The following is a 25195-nucleotide window of genomic DNA, read 5'->3' on the forward strand; positions in this document are numbered from 1 at the left end:
GCCCCCGGCCCGGCGGGGCCGCGCCCTCACCTGCACTTTCCGCCGCCCCGCCGTGTTCTGCCGATGATGTGCCGCCATCTTGCATGTTGACACTCTGATGTCATTTCCGAGGAGGGCAAGCCGCGCCGGAAGTCCCGCCCCTTTCCCGCCCTATGCCCGCGCAGCCCGGGCCGAGGCGTTGCTAGGGGAGCTGCGGGGGGCGGGGCCTGAAGGGGGCGGGGCTCCGCCCAGGGGCCGCGCGGGCCCGGCGCTGCCGCCGGCGGCTCCGCCATGTTGGCTGCGGCCGCTGCCTCTTCCCCCGTGCGCCTTCCTCCCCGGGCTGTGCCCCGCGGGGCAGATGCTCAAGGGGGATCGTGCCCGAGCCTCTGTGCGAGGCTGCGTTGTCGCAGCCGCCTCAGGTGTTACAAAAAGAGTACCGCGCTCATAGAAAAACCCCTCCCGCCYTCCCCCGGGAGCTCGAGGCGGCGGCAGTGTTTTGTCTAACGGGAAAGAGGCCCTGAAAACGGGAGCGCGCTCCTCAGCGGTGCCTCCTTATGTCCCCTTGTCCTGAAAGCATCCTTCCCTTTCCGTGCGGCCAGCGGGTGCCGGTCCAAACCGTGTCCTGCCGTCTGCGCGGGGCCAGGGAGAAGGCAGCTCCTGCGCGGCCCGGCCGCTTTGTGTTTTCGGCGGACATCCCGCCCTGGCCCCGAGGAGCTTTCATCACCCGGGTGGCGCCTCTGTAAAGTTGCGTGGGGGACTGTCTAGGTAGAAGGCAGTTTTGTGGTACCAATTGCTTCATTAATGGCAGGACTGCAAAACAGTGAAGATGGTTAGAAGAAGAGCTTGGTGGGATGAGCAGATAATAGTTAATTAGTGGAAAAAAAATTTTTGACTAGGAGAGGAAAAAAGGGATGAGGGAAAAAAAGATGTTGGTTCATATTCTCATGCTTGTTCGATGCTGGTTGCAGCCATAAGTGAAAGATTCAATAGCTACTTCACTTCTGCTAATAAACATATAAACTTTGTTTATTTTGATATAGATTACATTTTCTAGCATTTCTGAGTGCACCATGTTCTCATCACAGCTGCAGGTGGAGGGTATGGTTCTTAAAGGGGATCTTCCTTGACCAAAGCCCACCCTTAACTCCAGCATTTCTACTATTTTGTCCTATTACAGTAGTAATATGATTCGAAGCACTTCATAGACAAGTACGAAGCAGTTTTATTGTGTTTAATTTATTTCATTTTTTCTAAGATAAAATTAAAGCTTTTTTTGAGAAGAGCTCAGTTATGTATTGGCTTCAGGCCAGTGGTAATTATCAAAGAATCTCAGATGCTGTCATGCACAGAATTTTATCAGATTCTGGGCTGGAGAAGAACGAGGCAGTGTGAAGTCTTCTACTTAAGTAAATAAGCAAAGTACCTCACTACATTTCAGTATGCATTAGTCCATTAAAATGTTGACGAGTTCACAGCACAACAGTTCTGTGCATATTTTAATGTCATTTCTTATTATCTTTTAAAGATACTGAAATGTTTGCATTTATGATTTTTGTGACATTCTTTGATAAACTGAAATAATAATTCCATTCATAAATCTTAATTATCATTTCATAATCCTTAATCACCAATGGGTTATTCATTTGATAAAGTTAATCTTCTTCATGTTGTGTCTTCAAGGGCAGTGTGCATTTTTTGTATGTTTGGTTTAAAGTTGAATTTACTTACGGACTGAGGACCTTTGTTTCTTTACATTATTAGGTGATTTTTAAACTTTTTCCTTTTTGCATGTCAAAGAACTGGCTATTCATGGGTAGTCACTGCTGTTAATATGTATAAAATACAGTGCTTCTTAATTCTTTCAGATCAACAATTCATTAACTTGAAATAGAAAAAAATACATAGCGAGCCCTTTATATCAAACAGTCGTTGAAGATCGTCTAGTCCAAGGACTATCATATTTGCTTCGTGTTTGCTGAAGGCTGCTAAAGATATGAGTTATGATAAGTTTCTAAGATTTGTGTATGTTTGGCAAGCCTAAACTAACCCAGAGCCCTTAAGTTCTAAGGGTAAGATAATGCAAAAAATATGGTAAGTAATATTTTCTTTGTTATGCAGTAAAACCTTCAGCATCTCATCACGTTTGTCTCATTTTAGGAAAGTGATAAGATGATCTAATTTATAATGTTATCTCTTTGCTTTTCTTTGTGAGACTCTACATTCACTTGCTTAACTGTGACAAAATTAACTCTTCCATATGCCAGCTTCCATTTTGGGTTCCTCCTTTGGGTGTTGAGTGAGGTTTTTGATATTAGGGAGAGAGAAGGAACATATATGAGTTCAGAGGTGACTTTTCAATTTCCATGAAATTCATCTTTGGCTAAATTGTGAGCTTCTGAAAACATCAGTGTGAGCAAAAGGAGGTTGAGCCAAAAAGGAAGTGGGGAGAATTGAACAGGGTTAAGGAGTTAAGCCAGAAGGTTGAGACAAGTAAAAAGTAGGATGGAAGTGTCAGGAATAGAAATGCTTATTGGGTAAATAATCACTGTAATAAGTAAGAATATAAAGGTAATATTTCCTCTGTAGTAGTAGACTCAAGAACGCGATAGCATTTCCCTGCTTCTTCTGTCTGCTGTTTCAGTCCCACTTTGTGAGGTTTGACATTCACAGGTTTCCAAAAAATGTTAAAAGGATTCGGAAATACACTGTAAGAATGATTTGAGGCCTGAGAAGTATGACTGATGATGAAAAGTCCAGATGGATTTTTTCTACAGAAGAAGAGAGAAAACATGATAGCCTTTTTCAAATAAATAAAAAGAAATATGGAATAAACTCTCCTTCATGTCCATGATGAATGAGACAAGAAGTAATGGGCTGAAATTGCGGATCAGGAAATTCAGATGAGACACCAGAAAAACCTTTTTGGCAGTAAGGATAGTGAAGCACTAGAGTATGTTGCATATGGAGGTTTTGGAATCACCATCTGTTGTATCAAATAGCTCCAGGAATTACATCAGCATAGTTGATGCTGCCTTGGGCTAGAGCATGAACTAGATGCCTTTAGGAGATCCCTTCCAACCTCATTTTTTGTATAGTTATGCATCCACAAGTGGAAACGGGTTTTCATAAAGGAAGGCCTCTTTAATCCACCAGGAAAAACCTTAACAGGTTCCATAGCTGGGAGATGAGCTAGATAAATTCAAGACAGGCAGAAGATGCATGTTTTAAGACTAGCTAATCACTGAAAAAAATCCCCAAGGGACATGACAGAGTCTACACAGCTTGAAGCCAGAAGTATTGTAGCCAATATATAATTTAGGGATATGACTCAGATGTGACTGTTTGAAATTACTGCATTTAGTCAGTATTTTATGGGATGTGAAGCCTGGTGATCTTAAGTCCTATTTAATTTTATTGCGTGGCTGAATTTTCCTGCGATTTTATATTCTACACTTTTCCATAAGCAAGATATTTATTCAAGTTATATAATCCACTATTTTTTGAATCCTTCATGTCAAAAATCTGTTGTAAAAGTCACAAAAGTATGCTTACACAGCCTATACAATAGTTATAAGCTTTACTGTGGTTCTCTGAAAGTGGTGAGCTTAAAACTGTGCCTCTTGCTGTTGGATTAAGCTCTGAAAAGCTGCAGAATATCATCTGAAATAAAGTTGTAGTTTTAGAAAACAGTCTGGCAAATACACCAAATTTCTATATTATGCTTGTTGCAGTGTGGTTGATGTTTAGAATGAGTGAATATCTGTAGAAGTTTAATGAAAAATACTGCAAATCAGTTTACACTCATTCTCTTTTTGCCTGCTGGATGAGGTGTTAGGTTCTTCAGTAGCGTGGAGGAGTGAGAGGGACTTACTTGAGTCACTAAGGCAGCTGGTGGGTTTGGGCATGTATCACAACTAGACCATGTATGAGCAAAGGGCTCTGTAGGTATATAGCAAAACATTGACTGCTCATTCATTTTTAATGACTGCCACCTGATGTGAGTAGAAAATGTGGAACTGGGATGATGGCAACTGAAAACAAAGAAAAAACTAAGTTTTTAAGTTGTTTTGATAAATCAGATGCCCTAGCTAGCTAGACAGGAGGGACGGACAGAATTGAAACTGGGAGGCTTTGGAGAATAATTATTTCAGCATAAATTTTGATTTGAGTTTGTTTTTTCGCATTTATCTGAGAACAAAATACTGTATTCCAGTTCATTGGCATATATGGCTCGTTTGGATTTTTTTTAATTTGTAAAGCTGTTTGGTATTGCAAAAAATTTATCAGTTGCATCCCTGCCAAAAAGGTGAGGTTGAGACTTTAATCTTACAGGGAGCTGCAGTAAGAAATATATTTGAAATTAAATGACCCAGTCTTTGCTAGGGCTGTGGTAGCTGCCAGTTCATAATCATGTTTGGAGCCATATAATAAAAGGTGACACTTCATGAAGAAACTATGTAAAAAACAGTRCATCAGAAAGGTTGGAAATCTCTCATAGATGCTAATAGTAATGTTTTTCATTCTTATAGCATCTTACTTTTGAGGAATATAAAATATTTCAAACCTACTAATATGTATATTTTTTTTCAGAATGCCAAGAAGAAATAGATGGAATAACTGTCTTTAGGCACTGAGCTAATTTTCAGCCTTATTCAGTGCACATTAGGTCATTAGCCAGAAAGCTCATTTGTGTAACAATGCCTTTAATGCGTACTTACCATAAAAGCCATTTCCTGTTATTCTGTAAAACCAATTAGCTATTTCAAAGATACAAAATTTCATGTCAGTGTAATTTCTTACTCTATTGTGCAGTATGAACAATGGGAAATGGGAATCATACAAATTATTATCTTAATAAATACATTAGCTACTTTATACTATTACATTCTTTTCTAAAAAGGATTTGGACACACCTTTAGTTTAGCTCAGAAATGTTTCTTAGCCTCAGCCCTGCAGTTCCTCCTTAAGTAAAATTTGTTGAGTGACAGACTCAGACCTTTATGTAATTTGTATAATATAATACTGTTTCTGTGTTTGTGTTCTTTTGTGTTTTGTTAAATATATATTATTGTGCATTCCAAGTATAGCAAAGAAGGCATATCTCCCCAATACTTCTCTTTTTGCCATGTCTTTATTCCACATCACTCTTGTTCCGTGGATATGATGTTTTATGGCAGACATTCCTGGCATCTCTTGATTACTTAGGTCTTGAACCTAAGGGGGTTCCTGAATCTCCTGGCCAGTAGTTGAATTTATTCAGCCCATGATGGATGCATTTGTATTTACATTGTAATAAGCTTGTGTGCATTATTTAGAGATAGCACTTAATGTGATATATCAGCTGTTTTATGGTATTCCCCAAATTGTGGGCACACCTCTCCCTATCTGCAGGTTTAAGTTACGGATGAGATGGAGAATCACAAATTCTCTGAAGCTGCAGCTGTAGTGAACAGAAATCCCCACCCGAGCAATTGTGGCTGCAAATAATGTTTCTATTGCAAGTATATCCAATGCAAAGATGTCTGCTTGCGTTACCGAAGAGTCTGAAGTGCTGAGCAATGAACTGCCACCATTACATAAACAAGTAWGTACACAAATATCATTTATGAACTGTAAGCATCAGAATTAATAACTATTATACCGCTCCAAATAAGTGTAATAAATGAGAAATATTGTACTATGAAAATCTACCATCACTTCTTAAACTGTGTTGGTATGTATACAGGGCCAGGTGGGGAATAGAGAATGAAGGACTAATCTGATAAAAACACTAAAACTTTTGCTTATTTGAGAATAGAAGGCCACAACTATTCACAATTAATTGTCCTTACTGTTAAATATGGGTTCCTTATTTTTGGACCACATTTTACTAGGTTTAACTTCCAGCTTTTCCTTTCTTCATTGGATTGAAGAGCCCTCCATTATTAGAGCTCTGATTCTCCTGTAGTTTTGTATGATGTGATCAAGTCAGGTCTCCACTTCTTAATGGCCGCTGCTGTGGAAGCTATTGCTGTATCTGGTGACTGTTTTATTTAGCAATACATTTTGCAAAGGTACTCATCTGAAAGACATAACCAAGATGATTTTGGATTAGCTTGTCTTTCTTTGGAACACACAAGCTTTTTCCCATAAAGACTTTCTATACATAGATTGGGAAGTGTACTTATTTTTTTGTTGTATTTGACATCAGTGCCTTGGCAAATAGTCATCGAGAGGACCATGTTTGTGTGATCATCTTGGCGTCTTCTGTTGCTGTGATGTGGATGGCTTGGATGATGGCCAGCTGAAGAGCCATTACACCAAAAGAAGAACAGCTGYCCCTGGCTGTATTCAGTGATAATTCTGTTACAAGCAGAGTCAAGGGAGTCATGTGGTTCTCRTTCTGAAAATTGGTACTGAGCACTGTTGTTCCAGGGCAGTGCTCAGCTTTGAGGTCTTAAGAGAAAATCAGATCCCTACCTAGAGAAACTAGTGTTTTCTATCTAGATTTTTTTTGTCTGTCCTCTTAGAGAGGATTACGGGCATCACCATACTGTCTCAGTGTTCACTAATGGACAGAGAGTGGAATCAGAAGGTGCAAGAAGCTCCGTAGCTAGCAGCCATGATTTGTCTCCGAGAAGATCTTAACCTAAATTAAACTAGACAAAAGATATTTTATATCAGATTCAATAGACTTCTTCACCAATGGATGCCACAATCTAGTTACGTATGGTATAACTGTGTTTTGCAGGATCCATTTCTTGAAAAAAAAAAGGAATGTCTTTCTCAAGGTGGAGTAATTTTCCTTCTGTTACGAAGCTAATAGATGTTTTTAGCATTAAAGTAATGCTGATTTTGACTTGAGTTTTGATAAGATTAATGTTTTTCTCACTATCTGTAAAATAAAGACTTATTAAAACTATCTGTGTAGGGGTATTGTGTGAAAAATAAATAGCGAGGCTGTTGAATAGATCAGTATATACGTTTCAGAATTAGATTTTCAGATATGTCAGAAGATTATAATGAACCTTGTTTGAAATTTAAGTTCCATTTCCTCTCATAGATCGCACTTCCTTACTGCGAGATCAAATATATTTCTATCTGGGCTATGAAAGTTTATGTCACTCCCATCTAATGATTTATAGTGACTGGACAACTTACTATTTTATAATCAAAAAGGGGAGGCAGGGGAGAGAAGAAAAACCTTGTATAAATCCTTCTCCCTCTAAAACAGAGGCAAGCATTGCCTGTCTTATCCCGCTGAATATAAGATAGTGTGGAGAACCAGATTTCTAAGGTTGCCCCATAGAATACTTTTTGTAGGTCAAAATGGGCAGATGAGGAGGCTGGAGAGAATTTGAGGATCAGTGGGTCTAAGGAGAGGTCTCAGATGCCTTGAGACTTTTAATTAGCARTATTTATCTGAAAAGTAAATTTAAAGTAGAATCTAGTGTTTAGAGCTGTGGCACAGTCACGAGATATATTTAATTGTACAAAAATTTGTTTCTTCAGCTCTTGACATCTGCAAACTCCTGGTYGTTAGACTAATGGTAGTGTACTAATGCTAACAAGGAAAAATATTTTTCTTATGCTCTGGCAATAAAAAGGAAAAAGAAGAATGCTACACTTCACAGTTAATGGAAGTGATGGATTTATGTCAAGTACATGACGACTAAATGAACAGGCACTTAGTTATTTCTGTACTGAACATTATCTTTTTATTGTTAAACTTCAACTTATTGTTTTCTTTCCATATATTGAGGAATAATGCAGGATACTGAGAAGAAAACAATGGTTTTTCTCTAAAGCTAGTTTTCTGCCTCTCCCTCCTCCCCCCCACTTAAACTGCCTTCCTAATAGCTGGAACTAAATTCCAAATAGTAACACAAGAACAGTTGCTATCTAAATGTTATGCTTTTAGCTGCAAATCCTAAGCTTGCTTTTATTAGCTATGGATAAAAAAACCCTAATTTTTCCACGCTCTCCTCTCTTCAGCTTTTAGATGTTTCAGTCTGTGAAAAAGGCAGGAGTGCAGCTCTTTGCCTGAGTTTTGTCTTCATTACACCTTCGTTACTCCTTTTTACAGAATGAGAATGATGAAGAGGAAACAGCAGAAAATCCATGCTCAGGTAAGGATCTCTTTTGTAGTTAGTGATATGAGCAGATGTAGCATTATAAATTTGGCTGATTTTGACGGTAGTAGCTTTAGTGCCATTATAGAGTGCTTATTTACTGATATTTAAAAGTCCACTCTCTTAATTGCTCTTGTCTTGAGAACATACTATTGCTTTCTGGAAAAATAATTTACGCTTGAAGTTAAAGTGGCTTATTGTTGCTTGCAACACAAAACACTTAGCGTCTTTATTTCTTTAAAACCATCTTTAGTTTTTTCCTTTGRTGATGATAGCTATCAAACAAAGTGTTTGATGGCAGTTGTTTTTCTGTTTGCATGCATTAAGGCTGACTAGCTTTTAAGGACAACATACTTCCTTCAGTACGATTCTTCCAGCAAAATCCATGGTATGTAACTCTCATCTGTCAGGAAAGATCCTGAGTCTACCCAATAAAGAATAAAATAATTTTTGGACGATAATGAATGCTGTTGAAATAACTGTAAGAGAAGTAACAGTTTGTAGCTATATGGTTTACCAGTAATTTATACCTGTTACTATCCTWTGTGTGTTGCTAGCAGGTTTTATACACAACTTCTATTTTCAAAACCCTATAAAGTTTCAAATATGAGGAAAAATGTGGCTTTTATCTTGCTCCAACAAGGCTTATATTTTGTAATAGAAGTTATGACAACATGTAATATYGAATGTATTTTGGGCTCAGATGTTGTATGTGTTAGTATATTTGACTTTTTTGAGTTTTTTTTTGTGTAAAATACAGTGGGCATACATGGTCTGGGAATAATAAGAAATAGGAATTAAGGAAGGAAAACAGTAATATGTGATTGCAATTTCTAACCAAAAACTTTTAATGAAGGGCAAAGTTTGTGCCAGTATTTAATGTATTTTGGAAGTTTAGCTGGTTAAAACCTCAGAATAAAATGTGAAGCAGGACAGCTTTTGCTTTTGTGTTTCTACATATATATTTCTAACTGAACCAAAACTACCCTTTTTAATGCCACTACCATTTCAGCAGAAGTAAAATCATTGAGTAATATTGAAATGATTATTCTTCAAATGTATTACCCCCTCATTTTTTTCTTTAATTGCAATGTGACATCTCTGACTTCTATATATTGCAGTCAGGAGAAGAACAACCAAACTCCTCCCTCTTGATCCCTCCCCCAGGCATTCCAATACAAAAGAAAACTTTCCGAGTGGGAGCTAGATAGGTAAAAAGGATGTTCTTCAGAACGTAATGGTGAAGGTAAGAAAATTAAGATTTTCCGTCTCTTAGAAGATATGAGTTAGCAGAAATTAGCTTATGAGATCAGTGTGAAATCAGTTTCTGTTTAGAAGGGAACGTTGTATTTTGTTGTGGCTAAATACTTGTATACTATGAGGAATCTCCATTACTGAATTYGTTTRTTTAAATCTGCATATATTCAAAATATTCAGGGATATTTGTGCATGTACATATATGTATAAAATATATGCACATATGCYTMTMGGTCTTGTCTGGTTTTATTTTAGGTATAGTTAGAATGTATATAAGATGTGTTTTTAATGTAGAATCGCTATATTCCTGTAAATATGCAGCTATTCATTTTACATGCGGCAGAATAACTTTTTTCTAAAGGTTAGTATTTCTCTCATTAATTTCTGACTGCTGTTTGTTTTGTTTGTTTGGTATATGAAGCTTATTGGCCGATGTACTGCAGTCCTCAAATTGACTTTAGGGATATCTAGTCTGAGCTGTAATTATCTTCAGATAGTAAAATTTGGTTACCTGCACAAATTGGGAATGTTTGTCTCTCAGAAATGTTGGTGAGTGATTTTGTGGGAACGTTTAAGTACTGTATACTGTAGTCTGTTGTGTCCATTTCCAAAATTGGATCTAATATGTGAATAGATTTTCTAATAACAAAATGATGTTCTGAGTAACTTTTTATTTTAGGTCTCAAAAAAAGAGAGATGGATTTTTATCCATACACAAAGTTTTCATGGGCACAGGGGGTGGGAGAGAGTGGGGGAAAAGGTGTTAGGTGGAAATGACCGTGTATTTTAGAAATAACAGTACTACAAGAAATGCGATGTACTTCCCAGTTTGCTTCTAGAAAGGACTAAAATCAATCAGTTAATTCTGTTGATAATTACTGGTAGTCAGACAGAAGAAATCAGCGATCATAGAGCAAAAAATTTTTTCTCTTTATTGAAATTGGGTAGGAGGCTTTTTTTCTGTGACCTATTGTACAAAAACAAGAGAGAATTCTTAGCCTATTTTATAAAGTGTTGCTGTGAGCTGTTTTCTCATTTTTCTCTTTTTTGCTTGAAGCTCATCTCTTTCAAAAGTATTTTGAGCTGCATATAAAATGGCATTTTGATTTTTTTTAATCATCTTTTATGGAATATAATCTTTTTTTTTAAATAACGGGCATTCATTACAGTATATATGCCTAGTGCACCCAAGTGTAAAGCTGATGATGCATTTGGAGATGTTTGTAACATTCAGATCAGAGTTTTCAGGCCAGTGTTTCTTCTTGAGTATGGTCAATTGATTAAAKGTAAAGTTTGAAATCTGAAATAGATTAGCTATTTGTTTATTTAGCAAATAGTTTATTTTTCTGACATCCCGTTCTGCTCTTGTGTGTTATATGGAAAGGTGAATCTAGACTGTGAGAGATGTCTGCTTAACAGAAAGGGGAGTTTTGTCAGCTGTGGAATGATTCAGTGCAAGATGGACATCTATGTTWAGGTGCCTAAATGCAGCTGTCTGTGCACGATCTGGGTGTTTAATCTCCCATTACGGTCAGTGGAGATTTAGTTAATATTATCAATGGAGTTTTAGGTCATTCTAAAGTAGCTGTCTTGCTTTGGTCCTCTGGAATAGCTCTACAGCTTTGAATGTCYGTATTTGCCACTAGATATCCACTGACTATAGTGGGAGTTAAAATGCCTTGCTCACATGTAGAACCTCAATTTAGATGTCTTTATCTACAGCCTGAATCTATGGATGTAACATCCTTTTGCTTCTGCACATCTGGCCTGTGTCTTAATATGAATTTGTATTTCATTAAGGTACTAAAAAMACTACTGATTTCATCCATAGAGCTGGAAGGGCAATTTTGTGATATGAACCAAAATAGTATGTGACGCATACAGMTGAGTTTGGGTAAGTACTCTTTGATGAACTACTTGAAATATTTGGGTTTGGATGTTTTGTTCATATGGTTGTCTGAACTGTGTGGAAGATTTACTAAAATTTGATTTTACACTTTTTCCCTCAAAATGAGATTGGAAAAATATATAGTGTGGTCAAAACAAGTTTTTTGAAAATACTGAGGATGAGTACTGAAAAATGAACAGGGCTCTGGCTAGAACACAAGTTTTAATAATTCCAGTCCTGTGGTGGTGGCTCTCAGGGTAAGTACTGCGATGTGTTTACTCATTTTTTGTTTAATCATTTTAAGGTGCTTCTTGACCTATGTTTAAGCATATTATTATTTGATTTTGTGCTTTCTAACAAAATCCTGCCACAGGGAGGCATTTTATTCTGTGTTCCTTGTGAAATAATTTACTAAATACATATTAAAAACAAACTAAATACATAGTTCCAGTTTACCCTTTATTTCTTCAAATCCAAATGCTCACAGGAGAGATTGAATGAGTGAAGAGAAATGATTTGAGATTCAGAACTAAATTATACATGATAGAACTAAATTGAAATGCAAAATAAGGGCATTTTTCTWTTCATATTTCTACCAGTTTTCCTATTGTATCCGTGGGGGATGCCTTCCCGTCAAAAAACACCCCTTGCTGACTTTGAATGTGTTTTGTAGTTCTATTAATTTAAACTCCTCTCTTATGAACTGTTGAATATTATTGGTCAATTATTGCTAATACATTACCACATATAAAAGGAACTTTTCATACCTTTAGAGAGTTGAAAGGAGTTCTGAATTTCACATAGATGAAACCAAATTAAGGAGCTGCATGTAAAGCTTGAACTTGTATTTTTTTTTCATTCTAAATGTCTAAATTGGTTAGTTATTATCTCTAGTGATTAGTCATCATCTAAATGAGCATTTTGTAATTTGTGTTTGTGAAACATTGTATTAATGGATTCTTTTTTTGGCAGTGCTTTGCTATTATGGAGAAAATTGTCCTGCTTTTTTCTTAAGAATTTTTTATAGATAATTGTATTGTAATTGCTAAGGTCTGTGTTTTCTGCCTGTGTATCTGTTTTATTTAATGACTTCTTGTTATCTCTTTCTACTACTGTAGATCATTTGTTAGGGAAGTTGCATCAGTATATCTGGAACTCTTGTTTTTGACATAAAAGGATGCTTGATGTTTTTACAGTACCCAAAGTGCCCTAAGCCAGTTAGATGAACCTAAAACCATGACTGTCTGTGTACCTTGATTTCAGTTCTTCCTAAGATGAGAAAAATAAGTAATTTCTACTTAGAAAAAAATGTGAGTTCAGTGACAGTTTTTTGTATCTTTGATCCTGTAGAGAGTGGTTCTTTAGTAACTGAAAGTCCCACAAGTGCATTTATGTCAGTTATTGCTGGACCATTATCTATAGGACCAGGGTATCAAAACCTGTCATAGGATTTCCATTTCTTAATTAAAATGGAAATTACTTATTTATCTTGTATTAGGAATTAACAGATCTGCACATTAGCCTGTATTTTTAGTCATCTCTATCCTAAGGATTTTTTTCAATCACAGGTCTTCTTAGCTTGCTTTTACCTGACCTAATTCACAATCTATAAATGTTTGGTAGTTGATGAAAGGACAAAGTGTGTTGTTCCATGCCAAAGTAAGCATGGTGTTTCAGGTCTTCTGAAGAAATCCTCTCACGTTATCCATGAGCATTTGTCCAATTATGACTTCCAGACACTGCTGAAGGGAATGTGTATTGTTTACTCGTGATCACTGTTTTTGACAGGTTCAGTCTTCAGTTTTTTTAAATCCAGTCCCTGAATCCTTATTTAATACTCAAACAATGTTGGTATTAACTGTAAACATTTGCTTTGCTTCATTTACTTCACTTAATGCGGTTATCAAAAACCTCTGTCTCTTTGTTCTTCCTAAAACCTCTTTGAGGATAAAATTAATCTGAATTATAAAAATTGAAAAAAGAAAGAGAACACATTGATTTTTCACTTTATCTTTTGAGCTTTCCAATGGAAGTGGTCTATGTGGTTTTGCAAAATAACATTTTTTTGATTATACACTTTCAGTTTGTTAGCATGGTAAATTTTGATCTCTGAATTGTGGTCCCTGGTCAGATTTGGTCCTGCTCRTAAAGTCCCGGGGTGTGGGGAGCAAATCATTGCAAAATCACTCTGGCTTCAGTCAGTCACATACTCTTTTTTTARAGAAAAGTATCTAACATTTAGAGAAGAGACCTACAACTACAAGGCAGTATTGATTCTCTATCATGGTGCCTGCTTGAGCTCACTAAACTGAAGCTGCACAGCCGGACTTAGGGCAATCAAAAACACAGAGTGTTTTAAAGACCAGCTGGTGAGTAACAGTGTTTTGCAGATGGGAGTATTTGGATTTAACATTAGTCACAAAGGGTGACTCATCCTCTAATGGGTCAGTCTTCTTCACCTTTTTGTGGATGAAAATTGCAGCCATATAAATCGCTATCATCGCCAAGTAATGTGGGTAATTTGGGCCAGAAGTAATTAGTAACTGAATACTTACAATGATTTGCCTTAAGTCACTTGCAGGGTTTCAGTGCTTGTTATTATCTTGCCACCATACCCCTCTCTCAGTGGTTTCAGCTCAGGTAGAATAACTGAAAATAAACTGTTGCAGGTACCCTGCTAACTCCACAGATCAGTGCAGTATTTGTGAATATGTGATAAGGTGAAGCTGTTTCATCATACCTACCTTTTGCTAGGCTGGTAAGGAGGGGGCAGAACTCTGTTTTCAGTCACACCCACACCTGTCAGCATGAATAAACATGTCAAAGACCTGATTAAAATCAGGGTAGTTAATAGCAATGCAATTTATTTCCTCTAATGGGTGGAAAAGAACAGTTATCAAGCAAACTAAAATAACCAGGACTTCCAGAAACACAAGACACTCTACTGCAGACCCACAAAGCACTAAATCACCTGTGAAATTCTAGGAGAGACTCCTGGGAGAGACTCATCTTCCTATTGACATGCATTTGTGAGGAAGGTAATACCAGACTTGGTTGTTGCGTTTGCTATAGTCTTTTTATGGTGTCATTACATTATTTGAACACTGCATATCTGTTAGTGGGTAAGGAACTTTATGAGTGCTGATCAGTGGTCAAATCATCTCCTAGTATGAAGTTGTTCTGAGGAAATGCAGGTTCCTGGCTTTTCTAAGCACACAGAGAAGGGTAGATCTTGGGTAGAATTAAGCATAGCAGCTATCTCGGTTCTATCACTGGTGTTATTTTAATTTTTTGAGAAACTGTGTACTAAATGACTCTTAATCAAGTCTTGGTGTAAAAGTATGCAGGACTTGTCAGAAAAGTGGCAGTGAAATAGTATCAAGGAACACGCTGTGCTTCCTAGTGTGATGCATATTAGCTTTCGTACGCTCATGGTAAGTCATGTCAAGTTAAATGAATTTCAACAAATCTTCAAGAAATCTGGGGGCATATTTGAAGCTCAGATTTTTTCCCCCAATATGCATCTAGTTCCTTCTGACCTTGCAAATTTATAGGTGTTTGTGATGCAGTTTATTTTTAATGTTAATGAATAAAAAAGAATACAAACACTTTTTAATCAAACCAGATATGGTATAGCCTCAGTTGTGGGCACATTCTCAGTCTGCTACTCGACAAAGTTATAAAAAAGCCTCTTGAGCAGAGTATTTTTCAGCCATGAGTGTAAGTGGCAAAGGGAAAGGGTTAAGAGTGTAGTTTGAAAACAGCAAGAGCAAAGCACACACATGACCAACAAAACAGTAGAACCTGAGGAGAGCGAAGCTCAAGACTGGTGAGGGAAAGACCTGGCATTCATTGTACGGTTTTTACTTTGGACCAGGAATATCTCCTTGGAGATGTTCAAAACTCTACTGGACAAGGCCCTGAGCAACCTGACAACTTCAAAGTCGGCCTTGCTTTGAGCGAGGGGTTGGATCAAATGGCCTTTCAGGGTCCCTTGCAATTAAACTATTCTGTGATCCCATGTAAGAAAGAGGGATGGTAGATACGGAACTAACTTTTGCTTGCAAAAAGAACAGTAACTAAGCTGCAAGACTGCTAATACTGTAAGTTGCTACAGAGAGAAACGATGGGTGATTTTCAGGGTTCTGATACAGATGTATCTTCCTAGTGGAAGAAGGAAGGAAAAAGCCTCTCTTCTGCAGCCTGGCTTGTACAAGAGGAATCCAGAATCAATTGTAGTTAATCTTTGTGAGTGTTGTTTTGGATTACCCTTTCTCCTAAATAAATGCGGTTCTAGATGGTTTTACTTTATTTTTATACAGGGCTCGACAGGAGGCAGAAATAATTTTTCTAATAAGTATTAGTCTTCGTGATGTATTATTTCTGTTACCTTTTAGTTATTGATAACTTTCTCTTGTAAGTTATTTCTAGCTCTGGAATTAAATGTATAGAAGGAAAAATGGATTCCTTGCTTTGGTCATCAGAAATTAACAGCTTTCGACGTTTCACTCCTGAGTCCTTGGCAGCAATTGAGAAAAGAATTGCTGAGAGAAAAAACAGGCAAAATAAAAATAAGGAGGAGAATCAACAAGTTGAAGAAGATAAACTTAATCCCCAGCTGGATCTGAAAATATGCAAAAAACTGCCCTCTCTCTATGGGGCTCTTCCTGAAGAGCTCATTGGGGAACCCCTGGAAGATTTTGATCCATACTACAGTGACCACAAGGTTAAAGCCTTCAAAAGTGTTTTTTATTTATTTATTTTTTTTACGCTAAAGTCTTAAGATAAAAATAGCTGTATGCAGAGGATTGTGGGTTTTGATTCTTCTCTAGACAGATCTTAGAACATTACTAGCATTTGCTAAGTTAGGAGTGCTAAGGTATACTCCATATTTTATAATGAAAAGGTATTTTAAATTCCACTCTACAAGCATTTTTAATTATGAAAATATGATACACTTTTATGAAAAACATACTCTGAGGTAACTAATGCTTTGTTATTTAGAGCAGCTCTCTCTATGAAGTYTGTGGAGCTGAACTCACTGTAGTATAAACAGTGCCTGTCAAACAGTAGGTCACATGGAATTGCTGGCAAAGTGCCGATACTTTTGCTGAATTACAAATTAGGAGACACATATTTGAAATATTTCCAGTGCTCTGTGTAATAAAAAGATAAATTTTCCTTAGAAGAGTAAATTAATTTTATATTATTTGACAATGTCTCATCAGCTTTGCTTATTGTACAGTATTTATATGGGGTATATCCCATGCTATTACAAAGGTTTTTTTGTGTTATGTTGTCTATGGGAGTGTGTGAAGTAAATGCTTTAGGAATCCTTTGGGGATTAAGCTTCTATTATATGATTGCTTACTACTGAAGCAGACTTGAGCTGAAAAGTGGAAGGTTCCATCCRGTCCATTTTTTATATGCCACCAAAAGTTAATGAAATATAATCCTTTTTTTTCCACATTTATTAGGGTGGTGGTCTTGATGAAGAGAAGAGAAACTAAGGCTAATTCAGTTGAAGGCATTTTCATAAATGTTAGTGAACACTGTTTTTAATTTAAGAGATTTCGTTTTTACTTCATCTGGCAACAGTACTGGGCAGTAATGAACCTTAGGATAGCTTACTTGGAATTTACAGAGTTASTTGATAGTTTAGAGATGTTTCAAAATGAAAATTCCTACTTTGACCGGACTGGATTCTGGCAGTTTTGGAATAGTATTAACTTTTTAAATAATCTTTCATAGCCTATGAAATGATCCAAGAGTAAGATACCTCTAAGTATGATTGACACCAGTATTATAGTCCCAAAACAGTATCCTTAATTACTTTGACCAAGTGAATRTGAGCATTTGCCTAGTACTCACTACCTGTTCCTACTTCCTCCTCACAGAAAATGCAAACTTACGTGTAGCTGGTGTGTTTCATTCAATATGTAGTAATCATTAGGTCTCAGCTCCAGGTAAGGATGCAAGGGATGCAAGAAAGCTATACTCGTAGACACAGTTAGATATAGTTCTAGGTGAAGATTTTTAAAAGTTACTGCTTAATTTGGGGGAAAATTTTTGTTTCGTGAAAATATTTCATATACTATGAATCTTTTGTTCATAGACTTTCATGGTGCTAAATGAAAGGAGGACTATTTTCCGGTTTAGTGCTATGCCTGCTCTGTTTATACTTGGTCCTTTTAATCCAGTGAGAAAAGCAGCAATTAAAATTCTGGTCCATTCATATCCTTTTATTGGTTTCCATCATTTAAATTTTAAAATATACTGTACTATTTTCTGTCATTTTGTTCCTCTGTTCCTGCTAAGCTAAAGGTAAGCTCATGTGGCTATGATATTGAGAGACTTTTAAAAAGATATATTGAATCTTGTTTTATAACAGCAAGGATATTTACATGTGGTTGCTACAAGTAAATATGTTAAAATGATCATATTTAAACAGGTTTGGTGATATTGTTACAAAACAACATTTAGCAGCTCCTGTATGATATTTTAGCCCTTTCCAGAACTTTTTATAAATCTCTACTGTGGTGGGAAGYGTACATTTTTAATAATAATAATTAAAAAAAAGAACAAAGAATCCCTAGGGAATTAAAAACATTAGAAAAGTGAATGACAGCAGTGCTTTGATGAAAGATTCTGGTGTTAGCCTAAGAAAGGTATTTCAAACTCAAATTTGGACAGCTCTGAAGGCTTCCTTTTTTTATATTTTTCCAAATGTATCAGCATAGACCTAAAGGATGTAAAAATGCAAGAGTTACTTTTGTGGGTGCAAAACTGTATGCTCAGTGGTTTCTGCTCTTAAATATCTCTTTTCATTTGGGTTTATTAATTTGTAGAAATAGATCCTCTAATAAGGAAAGGAATTAGAAGGAGATTCTGGTTGATTTTGAATGCATACTCATGCTGTTAGAAACGGCAACATTTGCTATTCAATTCAAAATTATCACTAACATTAAGGCCATTGTTTGTTTAAAAACAATCCGTTTTTATTAGGTAAAGATTGAACTTTCATAAAAGGATGTTTTTTCTTAGGTACGTTCTCATGACCTGCCACATACAACAAGAAAGTTTTCTTTTGCAATGCTGGTAAAGGGTGCATTGTCTCTCCCTTCCTGTCTCGGTATTCGGCATTCTTCTCAAGTATCCTTGTGAACTGGACTGCTCAAGTGCTTTGCCCTTTCTCACTGCATGCATCACAAGCTTATTCCACTCCTTGAAGATTCTGATGCTTTCATCAGATGCCTCCTTTTGACAACCATGAGGGTTATGTTTAATTTTCTAAGCCTCATTTCAGATRCTTCTACTGCTGTGGAAGGAGCCACATGTCTATGAAGGGTCACCACAGCTACTTATTTAAGCCTCAAGAAGGGGTGTGAATGGAATATTGAACTCTAGACTAAGTAAGATTCTGTCTTACTCAAACACAGTGAAAACTTTCTCCAGCAATGGAGTCTGTTGCTTCTTTGCTGGATTCCAGCTTTAGCATCCTCAAAGACCTCCCCATTCCTCCCTCTGCTACATCCCCCCTCCTGTGTAGTCACTTTTGGAACTGGCCAGTTACAGACTTTGGTGAGGTGTCTACCTTGTTCCTTTTCTTCTTCAAATCARCCTTAAGAGTTTCCCCAGCCCAGGAGGGTCTTGTGGAATGTCATCCTCCACTTCCTTTTCACCATTCATCTAAATGTTTGGCCTGTTTTCCCTTCGTCTGTGACAGCGTCATTTCTATTAACTGTCACTGTATCCAGAAAGGTGAAGGAAACTCAGGTCCTTATGGCCTGCCCCTTTTATGTTGTTTGTGTGATGGGACTTTGAGACACTTCTGTATGGCAGGAAGAAAATGGCCTAGAGTCATCTACAGCTAGGATCTGCATTTGGATTTACTTAAGAATGAAAGGTTAGACCACTAAGAAGAGCAACTACTGTTCTTCTAGATGTGTCACCCACATTCATGCCCTACCCACTTTCTCCTCTTCTCTGGGTGTGATTCTGCATTAGAGCCCTCTCCTACAGGTGTTGCAAGGGAAAACTTTCTGAACTCGTGGCAGCACGTGAGCATCTCACTGTTAGAATGTAGATGTGGACTACCAATTTCAAAGAACACTGTTTACTGATAATTAACCTATCTTTTTCATCTGTTTTTCCTAGATTTTCTTAAAAACAATGGGATTATGTTTTTTTTCACTGTGTTTATTCCATGTTTCTGCTTGGAAAAAACAGGTTTCTAAAGTTTCAAATGGCACTAGACAGCTGAGGGCTCTCAAATTTGCTTGATTCTCATCTCTTCTGTCCAATCTATTTTGTCCACCTGAATCTCCCACTAATACCCATCTTCCCAAACCATCTTCACATAGGGATCATTCATTGTTATTTTTTTTTAATCATTAACTTAACTGAGCTGAGCAGAAATCTGATCTGACATCAGTTTCTTAGGAAGGAACGTGAGGAATCCTGGGCATATTCAAAACCAGAAAAGCAATTATTTAAATATGTGTATTTTTGTGTGTGTGTGTAAATTAGCAGGTTTTCTGAACTTTATTGTTTTAAAATAGAGTGCATTTTCCTTAACTTATTATTCACATTCTTTGTTGTGTTTATTACATGTACTGTGGTACTCAATTGTGCTTCTTTAATTGCACCTAACCTTCCAGCAGGGCTCAACTGGGCTGAGTAAGTATCTCAATTGCCATTTATTCACTTTTTCTTCAAGGAGACTAGTATACTGGACTGAAACATTAAATAATGTGACTGTCTAACTCTGGGGCTTGAAAAAACTCAGAGACCTGTGAGGAAGATTTGGATTTATGGTTGTATAATCCAGTCTTTCTGTGGAGCTTCAATGTCTTTTCTTAGAGAAGTGCACTATTTTCCCTTTTCCCTGAGTTGACTAACGTTACCATCTGGTGTAACAGAAGACGACCCCATTTTTCCTTTTAAAGATTAAGCTTTTTGGAGAGGCTGTGAAGCAGGATTCTAATTTTGAATATATCTCATACTAAGGGAATAACCTGAATGTCTGTTATGGCCAGCTCATGCAAAAAGTTTAAAGAGGCAAATATTCATTACGTCCCCTCTTGCTGTTTTCTGGGGACAGCCCAGTTCTGTTCTTTGCACTAGGAAGCCATCTATTTAAAATGTCATGTTACCTTCTGTAATAATGCACCTTGTCCTGTGTAACTTTAGTTAATGTTCTGGAATTAAATCTTGAAAATTTGCTGTGGCACCAGAGGTGTCATAATTTTACTCCTCATATTTTGGGATAAGCACAGGGATAATGATAGCTTTGTTTATGCAGGATTTCTTTTGGTTATACAGTACTCATCAGACTAAATATATAAAATGTGAAATCCTTTCAGGCTATAAATAAAAAAAACCCTATGCTGTTACTGCTTTGCCAGAATGTTGAAGTTTTTGAAAATTTTCAGTGTGCTTTAGAACATAAATGCAATCTTTTAAAACTTTTCATAAGGAAATGTGAGCTATTCTTCATCCAGATATGTTATACTGATGTGAACATCTTGCTACTAAAATTGTACACGGAAACCCTATTAAAATTCATGAAAGCATCCTCTTACACCCATGATGTTTCTGAAAGCAATATATACATATCCTGTCCAACTGTACTTTGCACTATCTCCCTTCATCTCCGTGCAGTGAGTAAATAATAGAAAAGGTGGAATGTGTCTGAACTCAATCACATTAATATTTTTATTTCTATCACTTTCATATATGCTTTCTGTCTCAGACATCTGTTTACTGCCATTTATACTGGTGAAATACTGATAAAAGTATTAGCAAGAGGATTTGTTTGGGATGAATTTACATTTCTTCGAGATCCATGGAACTGCTTGGATTTTTTTGTCATTATTGTGACGTAAGTAAAACTCAGTTGTTCCTTTTTCCCTCCTCAAGGGAAAACATGTAAATAAAATACTTTCTGATACTGCTGAAGTTTTTTTTTTTAACAGTGGTTGGCATCCCACCTGGTTAAGAGTTGCATTTGAATCACTGTACCTTTGCATATCTGCTGTCTGAAGAGAGAAAAATAACGATGGACCTTAAAACAAGACTTAAATGCAAAGGCYGTCTCTTTGAGTTAGCTTTCATTTGCTGAATTTCTCCATGTATGCATTGTTACAGTTGATAGAGCTGTTTGGTTGTTCTTAATTTACTATATATTTAATTTTTGTTAAGAGGTGCCTGCATAGACAGCCAAAACCAAGCATGCCTCTTTGTGTTCTCGTAGCTGCTGCACTATGGGTCAAATGAAACTCATTTGAGAAGGATCCAAAGAGAGCTGCAAGGTGTTGAGTGATGTGGTGATAAACAACCAATGAAATTCCAAGAATGTGAAGTGATACTTAAGGAAAAACAGACATCGCTTTACATACACAGTTATGGGCTCCGAAATAGCTATTACCTGTTGGAAAAAAGATTTTGCAGTTAAAATGGATAATCTTGTGAAAACACCAGCTAAGTGTGCAATAATGGTCAGAGAAGCAAATATAAAATTAGGACCTTATGGGTAAAAAATAAAGAACAAAGCAGAACACATACTTATTTCACTGTAGAAATCTGGTGTGTCCTTTTCTTCAGGACTGTATGTAGTTTTGCTCCTGTAGATGCAGAGAAGAGTAACGAAGATGGTTAGATGTATATCTTGTGTTCCACGTGATGAGAAACTATATAAGTAGAACTCTCTCATGAGGAAATAGAACAGAAAATGGTAAAAGTGTGTGGCACAGAGACAAAAAGAGAGTAAATCTTTTTTTTTTTTTTTCCTCCCCCTTAGGTCTAGAGCTAAAGGCACCGAATGAAGTTGTCTAATAACAGAATCAAAACAAAGAAAAGGGTGTAGTTTTTCACACTGTGAGAATTCCTATAGGAGATTCCCATTGTGGATGCAAACAGCTTATTTTTATTCGGAAGGTTTCTGGACAAAAATCATGGATGAAAATACATTAAAGATTACTTTTAACACAAAGACACTACATCATGTTCAGGAAGTCTCTGAGATGTAAATTTGCTGGAAGGAAATATGAGAAGTATCACTGTATGATTACCTTCACTTTAAACTCTTCTGTAAGCATCTGTTATAGGTCATTCTTGAAGACAGGGTAATAGGCCAGATGGATCATTGCTATGTCTCACTTTGGTCATTTTTAAGTTCATATGAGAGTAAGCTAGCTCCTTCTTTCAAATATCTGAGAGGTAGACAAGAAGTAAGGAAGAAAGTCAGAATTTGCATCCCAAATACAGAATGAGAATCTTGAAAGCAACATAAGCTTGCTTACAGCAGCATACAGGTTCACTCAAAGCCAAGTCTCAGAGGTTTCAAAACAAATCCCTGCCATCTAGCATTTCTGAATATCCTCCATTTGAAGAATTGCCTTGTTCTAATTTGTTAGGTTAAAAGGGACCTCTGGAGATCATGTGGTTCAACTCAAAGCAGGGCCAATTTAGGTTAGGTTGCTTAGGACCTTGTCCACTCAGGTTCAGCATTTCTCCATTGATGGAGATTCAACAGCCTTTCTGGGCAATCTRTTCCAATATTTATCCACCCTCACTGGGATTTTCCCCAGAAGTATCTAACTGGAATGTCTCTTGTTGCAACTTAACTTATATCTGCTGCCTCTCATCCTTTCATTGTGGGCTTCTAAGAACAGTTTGGCTACACCTTCTCTAAATTTTTACATTAGGCAGCTGAAGACAGCAATATGTTTCCTGCTCCCACATCCCTTAGCCTTCTCTTCTTCAGACTCAGCAAACCCAGCTCTATCAGCCTAACCATTTTACCATCTCATTGTCTTACTGACTTTCTTACATCCCTGGCTGGACTTCCTTCAGTATGTCAATGTCTTTCTTTGACTTGGGAGGCCAAAGCTGGACACAGTACTCCAGATTAAATTTCACAAGTGATGAACAGAAGGAAAGAATCACTTCCCTCAACGTRTAGGGTGGACTCATGATAAAACAGCCCAATGTGTGGTAGGCCTTCTTTGTTGGAAGGATGCTCAGTGTAATCATGTTCAACTTGTCCACCCTGACCCCCAGGTCCTTTTCTGCAAAGCTGTCTCCTGTCCTGCCAAGAAGATCCTTGAACACATTGAATTCTGCTGTCCTGAAACCCAGGATTTTAATTCTGCTRTTCATCTTGCTTACTTCTCTCAGGGTCCTAAACTCCACTTTCTCATGGTCTCTATAACAAAAGTTGCCATCAGTTGTCATATCCCTGACTGGTTCTTCCTTATTTGTGAGTAACAAGTCCAACAGAGTGCTTCCCCTGTCAGCTTGTCTATCTTCTGTGTCAAAAACTGATTTTACAAAATGCTTTAGAGTTTGGAAGCCTTCAGATGTCTTTTGGTGCTCATACTTTAAGACATCATTGTGCAATTCAGTTTCAGTACTGTAGTATACTCAGATCCTACTACATATATACCTATGTATGTGAACAAAGTATTCTTATGGGTAATCTGTAATCCACTAAGGAATTTACACTGAAGAAATGAACCCGTTGTTAATCATCAGTAACTCTCAAGTAGTCCAACAGCAATATAAGCTACTTCATTTTACCTTCCCACTTCCCTACCCATACTTCTAATTCATTTGTTTTCAAGACAGGTGTAAGTGCTTTGCAATACGGTATCTGCTTCAAGGTTTTGGGGTCCTATCATGCTACAAATAAATGTATTTGGAAGTTAATTCAACGGCACAGTTTTTACTTTAAGTACTTTATGATTATTTAATCCTACAAGCTAGACAAAGCCATAGTGGTGTGAGCTATTGCTGATGAAAGTTGCACTTTAAATGGGAAGTTGCCTAAATGACCTCCAGAGGTCCCTTCCAACCAATGTTTTTTATGATTCTGTTATTGAAACTTCTTACTTTAAGAAATTCTGTTACCATTTATGATCTTATAGAAAAAGTCACAATTAATTTCCATTCTCACTTGGAGGAAGTCTTATAAAAGTAGGAGTAACCAATTATAGGTAAGGTTTTGTATAGAACATGCAACTCTTAAAATCCTCATTTTCTGAAAGTTTCAATTAGTTGAAACAGATTGAAACTACTTTCAATATTCAAGTTCTTAACTGACTGTTAAATAAAAGTTAAAAAGATCACCATGTGGTCCAGAATTAATGTATTGTAAACCAGTTTTGCTCAACTCTGTACCCCTAAACTATATATTCTATAGTTTTATAAGATACAATATATACTTTATGTAGTGTTCTGAATCTGATCAGCTCGAGGTTGAAAGGACATGGTTATGACATTGAAAGTTTTATATCAAGATATTTTGATGGATAAATGCTTTAAAACATTAAGCATCCACATCCACACTAAGTAAAACTTCCTTTGTTTCTTTTCAGAAGCACTATGCAAAGGCCCCAGTGTTTTATATCAATTCCTAGAAATGGACTTAGATTCCTAACTTCAGATATCTACCTCTGGATGAATGTTTGACCTGTTTCTCTTCTGTAACTAGTCTGCTACCATATGCTCTATATGCATATGCTCTGAAAAGTTCAATCTTTGTCATTCAGTTATATGGTGGTTTAATTTTATAGGTATATTAGTATCTGTACATCATTGGGCAATGTTTCAGCTCTTCGGACTTTCAGAGTATTGAGGACTTTGAAAGCTATTTCAGTAATACCAGGTAAGGAGAAACATGCCTTACTAATTTTCTCTCAGCTTCAGCAGTATGCTCTCTCTAATATTTTTCCTGTTCTTGTGTTCAAGTGTCTTGTCACTTTTTGTGGGTGTAACAGAATCCCAAGTTATGACCCTGTTTTGCGGTCTGTAGTTACTTTCAGCAGCATCCTAACAGAATCTTTTTTACCATTCTTCATCAAAATTATTTTGACTCAAGCACATGTTTGTATTCTTTTTGCTTTTTCTATTCCATTACTCGTGTTCAGTGTTACTTACCCCAGTGCCCTTGTCTTTT

The 25195-nt window shown here is 36.9% G+C and overlaps 2 protein-coding genes across 3 annotated transcripts in view; one reads left to right on the forward strand and one right to left on the reverse strand.

Moving 5' to 3' along the window:
* Nucleotides 1–109, reverse strand: part of WDR48 (WD repeat domain 48) — a 28378-nt gene extending 28269 nt beyond the window's left edge. The window contains exon 1 of one of the 2 annotated variants that reach the window (XM_026091559.1): nucleotides 31–109. In XM_026091559.1, coding sequence (XP_025947344.1) covers nucleotides 31–78 — 48 coding nt within the window. In that variant the 5' untranslated portion in view covers nucleotides 79–109. The remainder of the gene's footprint in view (nucleotides 1–30) is intronic. The other variant, XM_026091561.1, reaches the window with a different exon arrangement.
* Nucleotides 110–15694: 15585 nt separating this feature from the next.
* The window catches only part of LOC112978281 (sodium channel protein type 5 subunit alpha-like), a 44684-nt gene continuing 35183 nt past the window's right edge, over nucleotides 15695–25195 (forward strand). Inside the window, exons 1-5 of the mRNA XM_026091591.1 lie at nucleotides 15695–15961; nucleotides 17351–17469; nucleotides 19825–19914; nucleotides 20990–21118; nucleotides 24813–24904. Coding sequence (XP_025947376.1) covers nucleotides 15695–15961; nucleotides 17351–17469; nucleotides 19825–19914; nucleotides 20990–21118; nucleotides 24813–24904 — 697 coding nt within the window. The remainder of the gene's footprint in view (nucleotides 15962–17350; nucleotides 17470–19824; nucleotides 19915–20989; nucleotides 21119–24812; nucleotides 24905–25195) is intronic.

The sequence above is a fragment of the Apteryx rowi genome, unplaced genomic scaffold, assembly GCF_003343035.1.
Source record: "Apteryx rowi isolate R43461 unplaced genomic scaffold, aptRow1 scaffold_91, whole genome shotgun sequence".
NCBI classification, from domain to species: Eukaryota; Metazoa; Chordata; class Aves; order Apterygiformes; family Apterygidae; genus Apteryx; species Apteryx rowi.